At 43.1% G+C, this 22,418-nt stretch overlaps 1 protein-coding gene and 1 long non-coding RNA gene across 6 annotated transcripts; one reads left to right on the plus strand and one right to left on the minus strand.

Moving 5' to 3' along the window:
• Positions 1 to 2,829: 2,829 nt before the first annotated feature.
• On the minus strand, positions 2,830 to 14,024 carry LOC147368858 (uncharacterized). Of its 3 annotated transcripts, none has more exons than XM_086410261.1 (4): positions 13,887 to 14,024; positions 7,153 to 7,279; positions 6,550 to 6,610; positions 2,830 to 4,550 (listed from the first exon to the last, which is right to left on the minus strand). In XM_086410261.1, the coding sequence occupies exons 1-4, from the start codon at positions 13,887 to 13,889 to the stop codon at positions 2,990 to 2,992; spliced, it is 1,752 nt and encodes a 583-aa protein (XP_086266387.1). In that variant the 5' UTR covers positions 13,890 to 14,024; the 3' UTR covers positions 2,830 to 2,989. The 3 variants fall into 3 exon arrangements, with proteins under 3 accessions (XP_086266387.1, XP_086266385.1, XP_086266386.1); XM_086410259.1 differs by having other exon boundaries at positions 6,550 to 6,733; XM_086410260.1 differs by having other exon boundaries at positions 6,550 to 6,733; positions 13,741 to 14,024.
• A 214-nt stretch (positions 14,025 to 14,238) lies between these two features.
• On the plus strand, positions 14,239 to 16,053 carry LOC147368859 (uncharacterized). Of its 3 annotated transcripts, none has more exons than XR_015166870.1 (3): positions 14,240 to 14,430; positions 14,889 to 15,000; positions 15,794 to 16,053. It is a non-coding gene; the product is annotated as an uncharacterized LOC147368859 (long non-coding RNA). The 3 variants fall into 3 exon arrangements; XR_015166868.1 differs by having other exon boundaries at positions 14,241 to 14,430; positions 14,908 to 15,000; XR_015166869.1 differs by lacking the exon at positions 15,794 to 16,053 and having other exon boundaries at positions 14,239 to 14,430; positions 14,889 to 15,151.
• Positions 16,054 to 22,418: the final 6,365 nt, after the last annotated feature.

Here is a 22,418-nt window from a genome sequence, read left to right on the forward strand (position 1 = left end):
AGCCCATCCTTGCCCGGCCTTCTTCTAGATACCTGGACTCGCTAGCCCGGGACGTGGGTTCCTAGCAGAACTTGTTGCGGGCAGGTGGACCTGTACCGAGAAGTCCTGACTTACTTGCCCCGCGGAGAGACCCCCTGTCCAGGGTCGGGACTGGATGAGATGGGACAGGAGAGCCTGGTGACCTCAGGGGCCAATGCTCCGGGGGTGAAGTCATTGTGTGTCTGTGCCATTTCTTTAAAAACAAAGACATTCACGTCCGCGTATAAGCCAGGATCCCACCGTGTTTGACGTGTGGCCTTTGGTACCAGGAGGCCCCGCTCTCCTGACCCGGCTCCCAATCTGGGCTTGACTAAATTCTTTTTGAGTCCTATTTCATAGCCCACGGTATCAGGCTCCCTCCCTACAGGTAATGGCAACGCTGGATCGCAGCCCCTCATCTTCTACCTCTGTCTGAGCAACAGTGAGGTTCTGAACAAGCCCCTGGTCAGCTTCTCCAGACAAGGTACCCAGGAGGCCCCTGTCCAGTCCTGGTGGTCTCAGAATCCGCTTAGCCCCTCACTAGCCCAACTTTCATCCTGCTTCCCCTCTTTACACACATGGGAAAAGCCCTTTGCTCTGTGGTTGGAGACGCTGGCCCATCTTAGGCCCGAGCCTCGGTCCTCTGGCAGCACTCTGTGAATAAGATTCCTCTTTAATAAGTCCATAGATTGTTTTTTTAATCAGATATACTTGTTTTTATAAGACACTTTCATTTTAAAAAATTCTTTATTTTTGGCTGTGTTGGGTCTTCCTTGCTGCAGCAGGCTTTTCTCCAGTTGCAGTGCAGTGGCTTCTCATTGCAGCGGCTTCACTTGCTGCTCAGTAGTTGTTGCCCATGGGCTTAGTTGTTCCCTGGCATGTGGGATCTTCCCGGACCAGGGAGCAAACCCATGTCTCCTGCGTTGGCAGGTGGATTCTTAACCACTGAGCCAGCAGGGAAGCCCTAGATACATTTCTTAAATGATGACTCCTGCAGCTTCTGGAGGGCCTGATTTCAGGGCCATGTGGCCTGGGGTGATACCCCAGTGGAAACCAACCTGGGTTGCTATGCATCAGATTTTTGTGATTCTATGACACAGCCATAGAGGCTGAGCCACTTGCAGAATCTGAAGACAAAGGTGGGCATAGTAGCATGACTTACAAATACTTTTTGGCGGGGGCGGGGGGGGGTGTGTGGGGGGGGTGGTGTAGGGGCGCCATGTGGCATGAAGGATCTTAGTTCCCCAAGCAGGAATGAACCTGTGCCCCTGCAGTGGAAGTGCAGAGTCTTAATCACTGCACTGTCAGGGAGGTCCACAAATAGAATTAAATCATATGACCTGATTTGAGTGTATGTGGTTCATAGGGTATCAGGTTGTTTGCCAATTAAAATACCTGGGGTTGAAGTTGGAACTTCAGCACTGGCCTATAAGGACTTCAGTCAATAATAATGTATCAATAATAACAAACAACCAGGTCCTACTATAGAGCACAGGAAACTATATTCGATTACTGTGATAAACCATAATGGAAAAGAAAATGAAAAGAATACACACACATATACACACATATATAAATGAATCACTGTTATACAGCAGAAATTAACACAACATTGTAAATCAACTACAAGTTTTTTAAAAGCACCTTAAAAAGGATTGTGATATTTCAAACTCCCCTTTGATAGCTTTTATAACAACCAAACTGAAAGAAAAGTTTAGTTAAAAAAAAAAAATCCTTGTATCACCCAGGACTTGAAAGCAGCAATAATCTCTGAAATTCCTCCATGAGTGAGTGTTGCCTCAGGCTTATTATCTTAAGGAACAGTTCTAGAAGCAGCTCTTTGACCTTTCCCCAACAATATACCTCAAAATATTTAGGAAACCAAAATGGTTATTTTAGTGATAAGTAAATGTATCTATAGATTCTCTGGTTGCTCAGTGTAAGGAATCCACCTGCCAATGAAGGAGACATAGGTTCCAGGCCTGGGTCAAGAAGATCCCCTGGAGAAGGAAATGGCAACCTATTCCAGTATTCTTGCCTGGAGAATCCCATGGACAGAGGAGTCTGGTGGGCTATAGTCCATGGGGTCGCAAAAAAGTCAGACATAACTGAGTGACTAAACAACAACAACAAACTGCAAGACCTTAGTAATGGCTTCACTTCTGCCTTCCAAATCTCACATCAATAGGCTTCTGGTATATTTAGACACAGAATCATAAAGGGAAGGGATCTGGGGAACTATAGGTCCTAACACTACTCATGCTGATGTAACACAATCCAGAACTTGATATCTCATGGTCACATCACAAGTGTCTCTTAAATAAAAAACCTAGTTTTAATTTACAATCACAAGTGAAGACAAAGCAAAGCATAAAAGTTCAAAGTAACAATTCACATGAGACTATACACTTTGAAGAACTCTGCATAATTACAAATTTCTACCAACTATGTTTAAGAAAAATGGAATAAGGCTCCACTGGCCTAAATAAATAAAGGCTGTCTCAATACCATGGTGGAAAATATGTAATGGTTGATTATCCAGTATCTGCCACACTAAGCCAGTAGGAAAATTCCAACAAATACCACAATGTCATTGTTCCAATGACCCCTTAAAAGACAATTTAAACAACTAAGATGTTAAACTATATATTTAACTGCCTGGCTAGCTCAGTCAGAAGAGCATCAGGCTCTTAATCCCAGGGTCATGGGTTCGAGCCCCACATTGGGTAGTTGCTCTAAACTATATACATATACATATATATATATATATATATATATATATATATAAAATACACTGCAAATCACCATGAGTCCAACTGGAAAGATAAATGTTTTATTTCCTAAAACATAAAAAAAAACCCACTACCTACAAAATTTATGTACTATAGTTAAGAGACTACTTTAACAGTTAATTTTCATCAAAAAGAATTAGAAATACACTCCATATGGATCCACTTCCATGACGTGGGACTCATAAAGGCAATACCAGATTTGCAACTTTTATAAGATTTCTCTCCTCGTGTGAATTTTCTGAAGCACTGTGCATGAGTTCATTTGCAGGATTTTCCCCATTACATATGTAGTGTTTCTCCACAGTATGTATCCTCGCATGTCTTCTTAAGGATGAGGAACAACTGAAGGCCTTCCCACACTGCTTACATTCGTATGGTTTCTCTCCAGTGTGCATTCTCATATGTATTGGTAGGGACGAGGGCCACTTGAAAACTTTACCACACTCCTTGCATTTGTAAGGTTTCTCTGCAGTATGCGTTCTCACATGCTGTTGCAAAAGTTCAGGCCAACTGAAAGCTTTCTGGCATTGCTCACATTCATAAAGCTTCTCAGCGGTGTGCCTTCTCATGTGTTTCTGTAAGGAGAGGTGACAGTAGAAGGCTTTCCCACATAGCTTGCATTCATAAGACTTGTCTCCAGGATGCATTCTCACATGCTCCCGAAAGCAAGCAGACAAATTGAAGGCTTTTCCACACTGTTTACATTCAAACGGTTTCTCTTTAGTGTGAGTTCGCAAGTGTTTTCGTAAGGATATGGGCCAGTTGAAAGTTTTCCCACACTGACTGCACTTGTAAGGTTTCTCTCCAGTGTGCACCCTCATGTGTCCTCGAAAGGAGGATGGGTGGCTGAATGCTTTTCCACACTGGTCACATTCATAGGGTTTTTCTCCGCCGTGCGTCCTTTCATGTCTTCGAAATGACTGGGGATAGATGAAGGTTTTTCCACATTGCTTACATTCGTAAGGCTTCTCTCCAGTGTGAATCCTTTCATGCCTTCGAAAGGACTGGAGATAAATGAAGGTTTTCCCACACTGTTTACATTCATAGGGCTTCTCTCCCGTGTGTGTTATCATGTGCCTTCGAAAAGCTGAGGAATAACTAAAGGCTTCCCCACATTCCTTACATTTATGTGGTGTCTCCCCAGTATGTGATATCATGTGTCTTCGAAAAGTTGAGGAGTAGCTGAAGGCTTCCCCACATTCCATACACTTATAGGGCTTCTCTCCAGTGTGTGTTATCATGTGTCTTCGAAAAGTTGAGGAGTAGCTGAAAGCTTTCTCACACTCCTTACATTGATATGGTTTCTCTCCAGTGTGAGTTCTCACATGACTAGTAAGACTTGAAAAATCAATGAAGGCTTTCCCACATTGCTGACATTCATAGGTTTTCTCAGCAGTATGAATCCTGATATGCCGGTTGAGGGAAGAAGTACGCGGAAAGGTTTTTCCACATAATTTACACACAAAGGGCCTTTCTCCATTATGGATCCTCACATGCGTCCTTAGGTGTGAATGAGAACTGTAGGCCTGCCCACATTCCTGACATTGATACGGTTTATGTCCAGTGCAAGCAGTGCTGTGATTCTTGAGTGAACGATGCATGAAGGCTTTTTTGTATGGACTGTATTCATACTGTTTTACTCCAGTGAGTGTTTTCTGGTACAGGTTAAGATTTGGAATCTGACTGAAGCCTTCCCCATACTGATCATTACTTTCCTGGAGTCTTTCCACCACATGATTTCTGTTAAACATGAGAAGCATGTTATAAATGGTTTGACTAATAATGATTTATTAGTAAGTACAAGGATTGCAGAGCTTCCCAGGTGGTGCAGTGATAAAGAATTTCCCTGACAATGCAGGACACGCAAGAGACATGGGTTCAATCCCTGGGTCGGGAAGACCCTCTAGAGGAGGTAATGGCTACTCACTTCAGTATTCTTTCCTAGAGACTTTCATGGACAGAGAAACCTGGTGGGCTATAGTCCATGGGGTTGCAAAGAGTCAGACATGACTGAGCACACACACACACACATACATACAAGGATTACACTTTCACGGATTTCACTGAATGGGTAAATTTTCTCACTGATTTGACTTCTTAATTTGGAAAACTCTGCAGTGGCCACAGGACTGGAAAAGGTCAGTTTTCATTCCAACCCCAAAGAAAGGCAATGCCAAAGAATGCTCAAACTACCGCACAATTGCACTCATCTCACACGCTAGTAAAGTAATGCTCAAAATTCTCCAAGCCAGGCTTCAGCAATATGTGAACCGTGAACTACCTGATGTTCAAGCTGGTTTTAGAAAAGGCAGAGGAACCAGAGATCAAATTGCCAATATCCACTGGATCATGGAAAAAGCAAGAGAGTTCCAGAAAAACATCTATTTGTGCTTTATTGACTATGCCAAAGCCTTTGACTGTGTGGATCACAATAAACTGTGGAAAATTCTGAGAGAGATGGGAATACCAGACCAACTGATCTGCCTCTTGAGAAATCTGTATGCAGGTCAGGAAGCAACAGTTAGAACTGGACGTGGAACAACAGACTGGTTCCAAATAGGAAAAGGAGTACATCAAAGCTGTATATTGTCACCCTGCTTATTTAACTTTTATGCAGAGTACATCATGAGAAATGCTGGACTGGAAGAAACACAAGCTGGAATCAAGATTGCTGGGAGAAATAACAATAACCTCAGATATGCAGATGACACCACCCTTATGACAGAAAGTGAAGAGGAACTAAAAAGCCTCTTGATGAAAGTGAAAGAGGAGAGTGAAAAAGTTGGCTTAAAACTCAACATTCAGAAAACGAAGATTATGGCATCTAGTCCCATCACTTCATGGGAAATAAATGGGGAAACAGTGGAAACAGTGTCAGACTTTATTTTTTTGGGCTCCAAAATCACTGCAGATGGTGACTGCAGCCATGAAATTAAAAGACACTTACTCCTTGGAAGGAAAGTTATGACCAACCTAGATAGCATATTCAAAAGCAGAGACATTACTTTGCCAATAAAGGTTTGTCTAGTCAAGGCTATGGTTTTTCCTGTGGTCATGTATGGATGTGAGAGTTGGACTGTGAAGAAGGCTGAGCACCGAAGAATTGATGCCTTTGAACTGTGGTGTTGGAGAAGACTCTTGAGAATCCCTTGGACTACAAGGTGATCCAACCAGTCCATTCTGAAGGAGATCAGCCCTGGGATTTCTTTGGAAGGACTGATGCTAAAGCTGAAACTCCAGTACTTTGGCCACCTCATGCGAAGAGTTGACTCACTGGAAAAGACTCTGATGCTGGGAGGGATTGGGGGCAGGAGGAGAAGGGGATGGCAGAGGATGAGATGGCTGGATGGCATCACTGATTTGATGGACGTAAGTCTGGGTGAACTCCAGGAGTTGGTGATGGACAGGGAGGCCTGGTGTGCTGCAATTCATGGGGTCGCAAAGAGTCGGACACAACTGAGCGACTGAACTGAACTGAAAGTGGAATGAACTCAATGCCACGAAAGGGGGCTCAACTGCAACCATTACAGAAACAAGTGTTTCTTAAACATGATCTCTCCAGCTGATTGTTTTCAACTGTTTCTAACACATCAATGTCAAATTTTTAAAAAAATCTTCGTGAAAATCTCTATGAACAAACAAATCTGACCTAGGCTTATGTGTGCTTTGTTTGCTTTTTAAACTTCATGACATGCTAAGATTCCCTCCTGAAATACTGCGTTCTCTGAGTGCAACTCACCTTGCGTGTCTACTCTGGTATGTGTACTGATCTTCAATGCTGAGTTCTTCCCAAATTTTTCCTAAGACAAAGGGCCAGGAATCATTTCCAGTGAACTTTGATATTTTATGTTCTTTGGATATTTTATTCCTATAAATATCCTGCTGAGAAACTGACCCATTGGCCTTATATTGAGTCTCACCATCTGAAAGCAAAAAGGGAATAAATTTTACAAGAAAGAAAGTACCTGTTAGCCCAGAACGAAACTGAGGCATTTATCTGTGTCAAGACTTCATCAAAAACAAGTACAAGGGGTCAAAATGGTGAGCACTTTAATAAACACAGTAAAATTCTCTCAAGGTTCTAAAACAGAACTTACTGGGACCTCCAAGGCCCCATGAAACCTGTATCTACTAGTGATACTAAGGGAACTTTCTTTACAGAAAGAAAAACTTAGTTTAATACATAGATTCACATTTTTTGTGGGTAGATTCTATGATAGTTGTGACCACATCTATCTTATTAGTTAACATAATTCCTTTTTACATTCTACATCTCAGAACAGTGATGTGCCAGATATGCTTGTCTCTAAATAACTAAGTTAAAGAATGACATCATTCTTACCCACTGAGGCTAGGTTTCTGAAGGTCTCCAGCATCACGTCTCTGTAGAGCTCCTTCTGAGAAGAATCCAGCAAAGCCCACTCCTCCAGGGTGAAGTTCACAGCCACATCCTCGAAGACCACCAAGTCCTAAAACAACCAAAAAATGTGCAGGAGCTTGGATGTGATTCACGACACTGAGCAACTGGGCTCAAGTCACAGGAAGCTCAAACAAGATTTTGTGGTCACCAAATACTCACTCTGTGACTCAGTCATCACACCTCCTAACTTTATGTCCACACTCCTGCCCTCATAGATTAGTGATTCAGTTGGTAAAGAATCCGCCTGCAAAGCAGGAGACTGCCTGCAATGCAGGAAACCTGGGTTTGATCCCTGGGTCAGGAAGATCCCATGGAAAAAGAAATGGCAATCCATTCCAGTACTCTTGCCTGGGGAATTTCATGGACAGAGGCGCCTGGCAGGCTACAGACCATGGGGTTGCAAGAGTCAGACACGACTAGCAACTAAACCACTACCACTAACACACTCAACTTACCTCGACATTTCTACTGTGACCACTTCAAGTCTTACTCTTCTCTAACCAAAGGATTCAGATCATGTTGGAGAAATGAAAGTACTATACAAATGAAACAATATTTCCATTTTTAAAAACTTTTATCTTCTTAACATCAAAAACATTTTATATTGCAGTATAGCCAATTAAGGGCTTCCCAGGTGCTGCAAATGGTAAAGAACCCACCTATTAATGCAGGAGACATGAGAGACATGGGTTCAATCCCTGGGTCAGGAAGATCCCCTGGAGGAGGGCATGGCAACCCACTCCAGTATTCTTACCTAGAGAATCTCCTGGACAGAGAAGCCTGGCAGGCTACAGTTTGTAGGGTTGCAGAATCAGACACAACTGAAGCAATTTAGCATGCACGCACAGCTAATTAACAATGTGGGATTATTTCAGGTAAACAGTGAAGGGACCCATCCATACATATACATGTGTCCATTACAATATTTGCATTTTAAGAACTGTCAACCCCCTTGTGACACAAGAGACTTTATAGCTTCTTCCTACAGCACACCATTCATAAGCACATGAAGCTCAAGGTCAGCCTGAATGAGGTTCAAAGGAATAAAAGCACAATGAAGGTGGGACTTCCCTAGTCCAGTGCTTAGGACTCTGCACTTGCAATTCATAGAGCACAGGTTCGACTTTTAGTCAGGGAACTAAGATCCCACACTGCCACATGGTGTGGGCAAAAATAAATAAATAAATAAATAATTTAAGAAAACGCACAATGAAGGACTGGACATTTTTCCTTCTTTTCCCCCAACCAAATATGAGAGGCCAATGGCCAGTGGGAACCCAACGTGCTGCAAGGGCCAGCTAGCCATATTGTCTTAAAGAACTCCAGGCCATAAGGACAGTCCAACTGGCTGAATAAAATATTTCTTTTGAATAAGCATTAATTTTAACTTTTCTGTGTAACAGTTATCACAGCCCAGTTTATACTCTTTTTCTCTATTTTCATGATGATAGGAAGTAAGAACTCCATACGTTCTCTACACTCCTGAGCCAGTGCTGCTCCTCAGCAGTTCTGAGCTCTCTCTCTCTCTCACACACACACACACACACACACACACATGTTCCATGATGCTCTTCTACAGGAGTCATAAAACAGTACCCTTGATGACCTTAAGGAAAAGGTTAAGAGTCCTACTTTGAAAAGGACTTTAACATCAGAAACATTTGACAGTGAATTTACCCTTGACTATAAAATACATAAAGGATTCCAGTGCCTTCCTACAAAGGAAACACTGCCTTGCCTCAAGTTCCAGGAGACAGTGATTCCACACAAACCAACCTAGAGGCTGCACTCTCAGTTTCTCTTCTGTCCACGTCCCTCTCCCTGGTGGGCACATGAGCAAGTCGGGCCAATTCCTAAGCACAAGAACCACTGAGCTGAATGCCTCCCTTAAGCCACGTTTTGTTTTGTTTTGAAAGTTCATCAACCCAGTGACATTCCATGAGCAGAGGAAAGAAAACACTCTTCTGCAACAATTCTGATGCCAGAATTTAGTACCTATTCAACAGAGCATAACAGGAATATCCCTATTGTACAGGAGCTTCTTGAGTCAGGTGAGTTGCTCGTGATAGAGTTGCCTGTAGTGTTTCCTCTACTGAACATGCATGAAGAGTGGACACTGCAAACCTTAATGCAAACCATTGATCCCTGGCAATGATTGCTGGCAAGGAGGCAATGGTAGCCTTGGCTGGCGTCTGGGAACTTAATATTTGAAAGTTTCACACCACCGTAATTATTACTCCCTGTCTCTAAACTGATATTTAATGCTGAGCACCTGCTTTTTGTTTGGGCATCTGGGCTTTGGGTCCGTGCTGGGCACAGTATGCTTACACAATCAGCTGTCAATAAAAACCCCAGGGCACTGAGTCCCTAATGAGCCTCCAGAAAATAGTATTTCACGTGCTGTCACAACCTGGGCTGTGAGGTGTGTTATGTGTGACACCACTGGGAAAGGACTCTTAAAAGCCTGCACCTGGTTTTCTTCAGATTTCTCCTCATGGGCCTTTTCCCTTTGCTGAGTCTGCTTTGTCCTTTTGTTGTGATACATTCTAGTCATGAGTACAACTCTGTTCTGAGTCACGTGAGTCCTACCTGCAGAACCACAGGTGGTCCTGTGGCCACTAGACACATCAGAAGTGGGATTTGCTGAAACAATCCAAACTCACTAAAATATGGGAAAAGCACTCTCTGGGAAGTGGAGGAAGAAGGAAGAGCGGATGACGATGGGGTCATCTGGGGTATGAAAGGGCGACTGAACTGCCTGCTGTGAGGTTAAAAGTTGATCAAGGTGAAAATGAGCGATCCAACTCCAGGAGGGCCAGCTCACTGAATATACCAGCTGCCAGTGGCCATACTGGCCAAGTGAGAGGATAATCAAAGTCCAGCCCAGGGGACACCTCTGATTTTTGCTCTCTTCTGGGCAGGAGGTGAAACGCCCCTCAAGTTCCCAAAAGTGAGCTTTGGGTGGGGAAAAAAGAGTTAGAAGACCGTACTGCATTAGAAGGAAAAAAGTTAAACCAGTTCCTAGAGCTGAAGCAAAAGTTTAGACAAAGCGAAGGGCAAGGGGCTGTCCAGTCTTTCTTCAGCTTGGCATGCAGGGCTGGCCTTCTGCTGGCATGTGGGAACTTGGGTCTGGGCGGCATTCTCACCACCCTGACAGCATGGCTCCTCTGCCCTTTTATGCTAATAATATGGTTTATGCTGAAGAACAGTTTTCCGTCTGGGAGTCTGGAATCTCAGTTCAGACTAATCACAGGTGTCTACATGACCAGCCCAACACAATCCTGGTAACTGAGCCTCTCATTAGTGTTCCGGGTGGATGGCATGTCAACCATGTTCTCACCACAGTAGTGGGGGGTGGAGGGAGGAAGACTGCCCTGTGTGATTTTGAGGGGGGGAGTGGGGAACCCTTGGGATCCTGCACTCAGTCTCCTCAGGAACTGGCCTGGGCACCTTTCTCCTGCTGACTCTGCTTTATTCCCGCGGTCAGAAATCAGAGCCATGAGCACGGCTACACACTGAAGCCAGGGAGCCACTAAGTAAATCTGTGAAGCCAGGGTGCTCTTGGGGACTACCGTGGGCTGAGGGTCTGTGTCCTCCGCCACCAAATTCAGGTTGAAACCTAATGGTGTTTGGTGGTGGAGCCTTATGGAGCTGACCAGGGATGGGATTAGTGCCCTTATAAAAAGAACCCTAGAGTGCCTACAATAAAGGAGACATAGGAGACTTCGGTTCCCCCCTCTCTGGGTCCAGAAGATTCCCTGGAAAAGAAAATGGCAATCTACTCCAGTTTTCTTGCCTAGAAATGGACAGTGGAGCCTGGCAGGCTACAGTCCATGGGGTCGCAAAGAGTTGGACATGACTGAGCACACAAGCACACACACACACATATATATCTTGATATAATTCAACATATTCAACATATTGGTTGAATTTGGAGAGTGAGGGGCCTGTCATTTGGGTTCATTTGCAGTCTGGTATGAAAGCTGGTTCTACATTGAGGGCTGAGTCTCATTTCACAGAGGATTTTTTTTTTCAATATTTTTGTCAACTATATATGTCATATACATTTTCCTGCACTGATGTTATCTATACAACAGAAAACACTACCAACTCATAGGAATTACTTCTAATCATCTTAGTGTTGTTGAAAGCCATTTTATAATATTCAACAGTCATACATAAAAAAACACTCTTACCAGTAGGAAACAGATGGTAATATGCATGATTAAAGGAAAACAGATGAGAAAAAAATTCAAAAACTAAAAAAGAAAGAAAAAAACATATAAATTGTATGAAGTTAACTGTTTTCTCCAAGACAATTAAATACAAATGACGTGTGGCCAGCTGACCTCTTAGTCAACATTATACTAGCAATCCAGTCCAGTACAAACGTGCAGTACTAGAAAAGAGGTTGTCTCAGTGCCTAACTAAAACAACTGCACATGTATGACACCAACAGAAAAAAAAACGATAATCATAGAATAAGATATTGAACAAGATCTCAGGATAAAAACTCAATATAAATTTCATTACCTTTCTAATTAAAAGCAACAGCAAATTGGAAAGGTCGCTTTATTTTTTGACCACACCATGCAACATGTGGGATCTCATTTCCCTGAATCAAACCCAATCCCCTGCATTGAAAGCGCAGAATCTTAATCAATGGACCACCAGGGAAGACCCAGGAAAGGTCACTTTGAAAAGATAACACACACCATGGTAAAAACCAAATTGAAGTAGTACAAAGTAAGTTTAATAAAAGCTATAAAAAGAATCTAATAACTAGACTACCCTGGTGGTCCAGTGGCTAAGACTTTGAGCTCCCAGTGCAGGGAGCCTGGGTTCAATTCCTGGTCACGGAACTAGATCCCGCATGCCACAACTAAAATATCCCAAATGCTGCAACTGAGATGCAGTGGAGCCAAATAAATAAATAATGCATTAGAAAAAGAAAAAAGAAATAGAAAAATTTAAAACTACCAAGCACTGGAGAAGGAAATAGCAACCCACTCCAGTATTCTTGCCTGGAGAATCCCAGGGACGGGGGAGCCTGGTGGGCTGCCGTCTATGGGGTCACACAGAGTTGGACACGACTGAAGTGACTTAGCAGCAGCAGCAGCAGCAAGGATAGTAACAAAGAAAAATGAAATAAATGACAAGATGACACACATTCTTAACCAAAATATCGATCCACCCAAGACAGACCTAGGATCTTTATAGAATCCCATGAAATCCCAAAACAGATTTTTTTTTTTTTTTTTTTTTTAGGATTTAACAAATACTAACTTTCCAACCTAATGAGAACAAATGCCCCTAAACAGTCAAAATATTCTGAAGAACCAGAAGAAAATCTGACTGGCACACTGCAAGGATTTTAAAGCAGCAGCACTCCCGAAAGGATGAATTGGCAGAGGAATGGGCCATTAGATCTACCTTGAGGAACAGAGTCCAAAGCAGACCTGTGTCTAAAAGGAGAGCCAAGCAGAAATGACAGACACTTCAGCACAAAGGACAGGACAAACTGGTGTCTAAGTAAGATCCATGTATACCCACAGGTTTCAAGGATAATAAACAATTTATTGCAGATTTAAGCAAAGTATATTGCAAATAATAAACAACAGTAGCATCAACTGTCACAAATTAAACAACTGATATTTTGGGGTGAATCTTCACCACCTTTACCTATCATGCTATGTGGTATTTCTTTCACTTCTCTGCAGCTGTACAGGAAGGGAAATCTCTATTACTCTGACATGTTTTTCCCCAGAACTTTCGAGGCTATGCCCCAGAATTCCATTTGTTAACTCAAACAGACCTCAGAAACTTACCACAGACAGGTGATTTATTTTTAACAAGCAGAATGCAAGATATTTCCTTTTTTTTCCTTTCTTCTGAAACTCACCCCTTTGAAAATATTTTATCTTCTGTTTCCCGCTGTATTTATTAGATGTATTTTACAGTTGCCGAAAATACGAGGTTCCAGTAAGCGAACACATCTTTTCAAGGTAGCAAACCCAGGGAGGGGCAGGGCTGTACTGGTCCCCAGACAAAGATGACCCAAGGGTCAAGTGCAGCCACGCCATCACGTGGGGCACCCCTCCCCCATCGTTCACTGAAGTGCTCTCTGAACAAAGGACACCAGCAGTGTCCCCACTGTGTCGACTGTGCATTTTGCTTGGGCGGGGGTGGCGGTTTGAGGGGTGCTGCCCCACCTGATAGTGCGCTTTCCTTGACCTTGGCGTTAGTTTTTCTCACTTCCCTTGTGAGAACCCACGGGTCAGGAATTATTTGCCTTTTCCCCTCAGGCGTTCGGTCAGCTGACAACTAGTGTCCCTCCAAGAAATGAGGGCTGGAGTTGGGGTCACTCAGGACCGAGGACCTACCAGGTGACCCTTCCCAGTCCAAAGTCCCCAAGCAGGTCTCCCCAAGCTCCCCGCCCGCCCCTGCAGACTGTCCGCTGGGAGGAACCGACCAGGGGCTGGTGTTCTCGGGGCCCCGTGCGGAAGGCACCTGTGAGCATCGGGTCACCCGGGTAGTTCTGAGACCGCTGACACACACGCGCGGACCGGACAGGACGCCAGGACCCTACCCCGGGACCGCTTCCAGCTGGTTCAAATCAGCCCTTCCCGATGTTGAGCCCGGCCCCGCTCACTCACCATCTCTTCCCCGCTCTGGGCTCTCCCGGGAGTCCTCCCCGCGGCCCGGGCAGGTGAGAGCCACAGGGACCTGACACCTGGGGCCCCGGGGCAGGTGCGCAGCAGCGCCAAGGCCCCCAGAGAACTACTCTGTCGGGCAGGAAGCGTGCCCGCCCTCGGCCCTGATTGGACGATGCTCCTGACACTCTCTTCGTCCGGGATTATGATTGGGAGATGCTTCACACCTCACCGGTCTGATTGGGCAATCTTCTAACATTTTTACTGCCGGGGCTCCTGACTGGAAGGTTTCCCGAGACCCGCCTCCTTGTGCCCCTGATTGGACAATTCTCCGGCCCCGCCCGAACGCCTCCGATTTTTCCCGCCCTCTGATTTATAGAGTGATTAGGCTTAGGGATACCGTCCACTATCCCGGAGCTCTGAGCAGAGCTCGCTCCTGTGCCGGCGGGTCCTCCCAAGTCCTCCTCCTGGACCCGAAGTCCTGACTCAGTTTTCACAAGGGGCGTCCCTGTCCGGAACCGGGACTAGAGAGGACTGGACAGCGTGGGTGAGGAGGGAGTCTGGTGATCTCTGGGGCCGGAAGTGGGGTAGGGATTAAGGTCACCGTGGAAACATGCCTTTAACTTAAGAACAAAGACGCTCAGTGTAAAATAACATCACACTCTGCAAGTGGGGGTCTTGCTTGATTTTGACGTGTGACTTTTGACACGCGGAGGCCCCGCCCTTCATCCTTGTCTTCACTATTGGGCCTTGAGGTCAGCAACCCAGGCACTATCCCCCGTGGAAGGTCAGACTTCCAGGCCCCATCTCCGTGCAGGACTGATCTCAGCATATCCGCAGGTGTGAGACATCACAGTTCTCAGCTGTACATTTTGCACTGCAGGGAAATTTATGTCTGATGGGGTTTTTAGAGTATCCCCAGAGAATTTTGAAAATGAAAAGGGTCTGGTATTATATAATAGTGTGAATGTACTTAATACCACATTTTTTTTTTTTAATCATTAGAAACACTTTTCATTCCTAGCCTCTTGGCGACCCTTAAGTATCAGAGCCATCGAAAAAGCACGTTGTCCTTTGAATCTTCTCAGGAAGAGTGGATGATCACATAATTCTTAAGGTAAATCACAATTAAATGAAGATTATTTATTTATTGGTGGGACTTTTCCTGTCATTCGCTTCCTTTATACAGTAGTGTAAATAGCATCAAACAGAATGAAAAGTTTGTTAAATGCAGCCATAAATAATTACAATAAATATCCATCAAGTAACTTTACAACGCATGTGTTTAAGAGCGAAGGGTTGGCTCTGTTTGGACCTTTATGTACTATCTGTGAGACGCAATTCTGTTAGCAGCTGACATTTTAAAATGGTTAAGATGGTAAATTTCATGTTATGTGTGTATTGCTTCCTGCATGCTCAGTTGCTCAGTCTTGTCAAACTCTTTGTGACCCTATGGACTATAGCCGACCAGGCTCCTCTGTCCATGGGATTTTCCCTGCAAGAATACTGAAGTGGGTTGTCATTTATTCCTCCAGGGGCTCTTCCTGACCCAGGGATCAAACCCTTGTCTCCTGCATTGCAGGCTTATTCTTTATTGCTGAGCCACTGGGGAAACCCACGTGGTTTTTGCCACAATATTTTTTTAAAAGGTTTTTTAAGGCTATGATATCCCTGAGGCAATTGAATTCCTACCTTAACTAATATAAACCAGCAATAAAAAATACTTCTATAAATTTGTGATGGACCTGAAAACTCTAAATACCCTTACTAGATGGGTGCTAAACATCTAATGCATTTAATATGCCTGCTTCTTTCAGAAACATTCTCTCATTAGATGTTAAGTGTATGTCCAAACTCTGATATTGCTTGTCATTTAATTTACAGACAGAATTTTTAAAATTCCTTTTTAGGGAATTCCCTGGAAGCCCAGTGGTTAGGACTGCACTCTCATTGCCACCGGCCCATATTCATTCCCTGGTTGAAGAACTAAAAATCCTGTAAGTCTCAGCATGGCCAAAAGATAAATACAATTAAAATTCCTTTTTATAGGGTTTTCAAAAAGGTTTTAGATGCTTTCATAAAAATGAGTGTTAAGAAAATTAACATAAAAAAGCTTCAAGGCAAAAATACTGAATTTATAAACTATTACAAATATATACTTTTAAAAATATGGATTAATGATGCATGCTGAGTTTCAGTAAATAGGCATGAATTTAGAAGCCTACCTCCCAATGGGCTCAAGTGGTAAAGAATCTTGTCAATGCAAGAGACACAGCTTCTATCCCTGGGTGGGGAAGATCCCCTGGAGAAGGGAATGGCTACCCACTCCAGTATTCTTACCTAGAGAATCCCATGGACAAAAGGGCCTGGTGGGCTACAGTCCACGGGTCACAAAGAGTCAGACATGACTGAGCATGCACACACTTAAGAATGGGTGATGGCATGACCCTCCTCAAGCACTCCTGTTTGCCATAACATATTCAGAGATGTATTCTGTGAGCATCACACATAAAGAATATGTCATTTCATGTTAAGGTAAAAAATGAGGCTGTCTTCTGAATGCTTCACAAAACACCCATTGTCACAAGAGAGAAAAATAACAGGTGTGGTTATCTGAGGAAAATTAGAGATGATGCAAGCTATATTCAGGCCACGCTGAGGTATTATTCCTCAAACACACAAGAAGTGAAAGGGGCAGTGCAGACAAATCCCTCTCCCCTCTCCAGCCTTCCACCCTCCCTCCAGTTGGCAGAAGCTGCTGGCAAAGCAGAACCAGCTTTGCAGCATTTCCACCCACATCACAAAGCTAAGAATTGAAGGGCTCTTGGTGTTCAGCTAAGTTGTGTCTGACTCTGCGACCCCATGCACTGCAGCATGCCAGGCTTCCCTGTCCTTCACTATCTCCCAGAGTTTACTCAGACTCATATCCATTGAGTTGGTGATACCATCCAACCATCTCATCCTCTGTCTTCCCTTTCTCCCCTGCCTCAATCTTTCCCAGCATCAGGGTCTTTTCCAGTGAGTCAGCTCTTCTCATCAGGTAGCCAAAGTATTAGAGCTTCAGCTTCAGCATCTGTCCTTCCAATGAATATTCAAGCTTGATTTGCTTTAGGATAGACTGGTTTGATCTTCTTGCAGTCCAAGGAACTCGCAAGGGCCTTCTTTAGCACCACAATTCGAAAGCATCAGTTCTTTGGCACTCAGCCTTCTTTATGGTCCAACTCTCACGTATGTACATGACTACTGGAAAAACCATAGCTTTGACTATAAGGATTTTGGTCTGCAAAGTGATGTCTCTGCTTTTTTATATGCTGTCTAGGTTTATCATAGGTTTCCTTTCAAGGAGCAAGCATCTTAATTTTGTGGCTACAGTCACCATCTGCACTGATTTTGGAGTCCAAGAAAATAAAGTCTGTCACTGTTTTCATTGTTTCCCCATTTAATGCCATGAAGTGATGGGACCGGATGCTATGATCTTACTTTTTGAATGTTGAGTTTTGAACCAGCTTTTTTCACTCTCCTCTTTCATTGAAGGGTAGGTGCAACCAGCAGGATAAAGGTCCCCAACAATGTCCACATCCTAACTACTAGGACTTGTGAATGTCATGTTAGGTTGTAAATTTGCAGGAAAGATTAGGTTAAGGCCCCTGAGACGGGGATGACCCTGGATTCCCCAGGGGCACCAGTGTCATTATAGGGTCTTTATAAGAGGGAGGGAGAGGGTCAGAGGCAGAGAGAGACTGGAGATGATGTGCGGCTGACTGTGAGGATGGAGGGAAGGGCCGGCCATGAGCCAGGGATGCGGTGCCTCTAGAAGCTGGAAAATGCAGGAGCCAGTGCTCCCCTGGAGCCTCTGGAGGGATCAGCCCTGCTGGCGCTTTGAATTTGGACTTCTGACCTCCAGAACTGTGATAAGAATAAACTGGCTGTTTTAAGTCACTAACTATGTGGTAATTTGTTACAGCAGCAACAAGTAAGTCATAGAATGGGTCTGAAGGAGAGACAGTAGCTTAGTAAGTGGCACAAATAACTCCTCTTCCAAGTTTATCTTTCCTGAGGTATTTTTGAACCTTCCATGTGCTCCTTCAACGTGGCTCTGCTAACGTGACAGTACCTCTGAGTCATGGGACCAGTGTGCAGAGAACATCTTTGCATATTTGTTTTTGAAATGTAGCACTTTTTGCAGAGATGATGTTCTGACTAGAAATTTTATCCCAAACCGTAAGTATCCATAGTTGATTTCTGCCTTCCTCATGAAGGCACATATTAATAATAACTACAACATAGGGGGAAGGGGGAGCATTTAAAAGCTATTCTGAAAAATTTCAGTAATACAGTGGAGAAGGAAGTGGCAACCCACTCCAGTATTCTTGCCTGAAGAATCCCATGGACAGAGGAGCCTGGTGGGCCACAGTCCATGGGGTCGCAAAGAGTCAGACACAATTGAGCATGGAATCATACAGAATAGGCAGGGAATAATGTTTTGAATGCTTATGTATCTCCTGTTAAGCTCTATTAAATCCTACACACTTACCACATATTCTATTAGATTTTTTTTTTTTTTGCCAAACCCTGTAACTTGCAAGATATTAGTTCTCTGACTAGGGACTGAATCCCAGCCCTTGGCAGTGAAAGCACAGAGTTCTAACCACTGGACCACCAGGGAACTCCTTCTATCAGCTTTCTTGAAAGAAAGAAAACATTGCAGATAGAGTTCAGATGCCCTGTGTATTACCTCCTAGACCCAATTACACTCTGATTCTTCCCAGGAAAAATCATCATCACAAATTTGGTGTTTATTATTGCCATGCCATACACATAGATCCATTCACTATATATAACATTTTCAAATTTCATTAAAATACCATTATACTGAACTTCCTTGGTGGTCCAGTGGCTAAGACTCTGCACTCCCAATTGAGGAGGCCTGGGTTCAATTCCTGGTTGGGGAACTACAGTTCCACAGGCTGCAAATAAGAGTTCACATGCCACAACTAAAGAGCCTGTATGTCACAATGAAGATCAGAGATCCCTCATGCTGCAATTAAAACCCAGTGCAGCCAAATACTTTTTTAAAAGTCATTATATTATACATATGCTGCAACTTGACTTTTATATTCTTCTCAAAAACTGCTTCATGTTGATAAATTATAATATATGAGTTATAATGTTTAGTTCAATTTTTTAAAGTGCCAAAAGAAATGAAAGCAATTATAATAAATGATCAGAAAAGAAAGAAATCCAGCAGTACAGACAACAGAGTAAAAGAAAGGAAAAAAAAAAGTGTCAGAATAAGGGAAATGACAAAACATATTAGGAGAATTAAAGCCAAAAACATCTATTATAGCAATGATTGGCATAAATATATCCACTAAGAGAAGAATTTTAGAACAAATTACAATTTTATGCTAAAATTGAAGGACATGGTATTTTAAAAGTGGAAATTAAAGGAAGTGAAAAATTAACATTAATTTTGTCTAAAAAGCGGGGCTGGGGGTGCTATTGATTAAAGCAAAGAGATCACTTCAACATGATAAAGGGTATAATTCACAGTGAAGACCTGTCATGAATTATTTACCCCAAGTAAAAGAAAACAAACAAACAAACAAAAAATCAAAAAACAAGATGAAAAAGAAGAAAAACAACAGAAAATAAATACCGAGGGAAATTAAGCACAATAGCAATAGGTCACAGTAAGTTAATTATCTTGAGCTCCTGATCTTTGAATCAACAATCTGAGGATAATTAAGGATAAGCAGTATTTCTCTAAGTGTCTCTAAAAAAGAAGGAGCATCAGTGAAACCAACTGGTGTGCTAGTTAAAAATACACATTACTGGGCTCCAACTATCACTTATTAAATCTGAACCTCCTGACAGGAAATTTGAGAAACATTGATTAACAAGGTTGATGTAATAAAGATGCCAGGATCCAAATAATAAAAACTGAATATAGCTCCTCAAGATCTATTAAATACTTCTACAAGTTGGCCACATAGTAAGGCACACAGCATGCCTCAATAAGTTTTGGAAATTCAAAGGAGTAGACATGGGGAGAGGGGCATTGGGAGTGGGAGGGATGTTCAAGAATGAGGGGATATATGTATACCTACATATATATGGAGCGGCAAGCAGTAGCTGCGCGGTGCTGGAGCAGCAAGCAGCTGAGAGGAGATACCCCACGTCCAAGGTCAGTAGTGGTGGCCGTGAGGAGATACCCCACATCCAAGGCAAGGAGCAGTGGCTGCGCTTTGCTGGAGCAGCATGAAGAGATAAACCACGTCCCAGGTAAGAAAAACCCCAGTAAGATGGTAGGCGCTAAGAGAGGGCATCAGAGGGCAGACAGACTGAAACCACAATCACAGAAAACTAACCAATCTAATCACATGGACCACAGCCTTGTCTAACTCAATGAAACTAAGCCATGCCGTGTAGGGCCACCCGAGATGGATGGGTCATGGTGGAGAGTTCTGACAAAATGTGGTCCACTGGAGAAGGGAATGGCAAACCACTTCAGTATTCTTGCTGAACGGTATGAACAGGGAAAAAGATAGGATGCTGAAAGATGAACTCCCCATGTTGATAGGTGCCCAATATGCTACTGGAGAGCAGTGGAGAAATAACTCCAGAAAGAATGAAGAGAGGGAGCCAAAGCAAAAACAACACCCAGTTGTGGATGTGACTGGTGATAGAAGCAAGGTTCAATGTTGTAAACAGCAATATGCATAGGAACCTGGAATCCATGAATCAAGGCAAATTCACAGTGGTAAAACAAGAGATGGCAAGAGTGAACGTTGACATTTTAGGAATCAGCGAATTAAAATGGACTGGAATGGGTGAATTTAACTCAGACGACCATTATATCTACTACTGTGAGCAAGAATCCCGTAGAAGAAATGGAGTAGCCATCACAGTCAACAAAAGAGTCCGAAATGCAGTACTTGGATGCAATCTCAAAAACGCAGAATGATCTCTGTTCATTTCCAAGGCAAAGCATTCAATATCACGGTAATCCAAGTCTATGCCCTGACCAGTAACGCTAAAGAAGCTGAAGTTGAATGGTTCTATGAAGACCTACAAGACCTTTTAGAACTAACACCCCAAAAAGATGTCCTTGTCATTATAGGGGACTGGAATGCAAAAGTAGGAAGTCAAGAAACACCTAGGGTAACAGGCAAAGTTGGCCTTGGAGTACAGAATGAAGCAGGGCAAATGTTAATAGAATTTTGCCAAGAGAATGCACTGGTCATATTAAACACCCTCTTCCAACAACACAAGAGAAGACTCTATACATGGGCATCACCAGATGACCAACATTTAAATCAGATTGATTATATTCTTTGCAGCCAAAGATGGAGAAGCTCTATACAGTCAGCAAAAACAAGACCGGGAGCTGACTGTGGCTCAGATTATGAGCTCCTTATTGCCAAATTCAGACTTAAATTGAAGAAAGTAGGGAAAACCACTACACAATTCAGGTATGACCTAAATCAAATCCTATATGATTATACAGTGGAAGTGACAAATAGATGTAAGGGACTGGATCTGATAGACAGAGTGCCTGATGAACTATGGACAGAGGTTCGTGACATTGTACAGGAGACAGGGATCAAGACCATACCCAAGAAAAAGAAATGCAAAAAAGCAAAATGGCGGTCTGAGGAGGCCTTACAAATAGCTGTGAAAAGAAGAAAAGTGAAAAGCAAAGGAGAAAAGGAAAGACATACCCATTTGAATGCAGAGTTCCAAATAGCAAGGAGAGATAAGAAAGCCTTCCTCAGTGATCAGTGCAAAGAAATAGAGGAAAACAATAGAATGGGAAAGACTATAGATCTCTTCAAGAAAATTAGAGATACCAAGGGAATATTTCATGCAAAGATGGGCACAATAAAGGACAGACATGGTATGGACCTAATAGAAGCAGAAGATATTAAGAAGAGGTGGCAAGAATACACAGAAGGACTGTCCAAAAAAATAAAAAAGATCTTCACAACCCAGATAATCATGATGGTATGATCACTCACCTAGAGCCAGACATCCTGGAATGTGAAGTCAAGTGGGTCTTAGGAAGCATTACGGAGGTGATGGAATTCCAGTTGAGCTATTTCAAATCCTAAAAGATGATGCTGTGAAAGTGCTGCACTCAACATGCCAGCAAATTTGGAAAACAGCAGTGGCCACAGGACTGGAAAAGATCAGTTTTCATTCCAATCCCAAAGAAAGGCAATGCCAAAGAATGCTCAAACTACCATACAATTGCACTCATCTCACACGCTAGTAAAGTAATGCTCAAAATTCTCCAAGCCAGGCTTCAGTAATACGTGAACTGTGAACTTCCAGATGTTCAAGCTGGTTTTAGAAAAAGCAGAGGAACCAGAGATCAAATTGCCAACATCCGCTGGATCATCAAAAAAGCAAGAGAGTTCCAGAAAAACATCTATTTGTGCTTTATTGACTATGCCAAAGCCTTTGACTGTGTGGATCACAACAAACTGTGGAAAATTCTGAAAGAGATGTGAATACAAGACCACCTGACCT

The sequence above is a fragment of the Bos grunniens genome, chromosome 7 (assembly GCF_055505025.1).
Source record: "Bos grunniens cultivar Pamir isolate PY7600 chromosome 7, Bosgru_T2T1.0, whole genome shotgun sequence".
Lineage (NCBI taxonomy): Eukaryota > Metazoa > Chordata > Mammalia > Artiodactyla > Bovidae > Bos > Bos grunniens.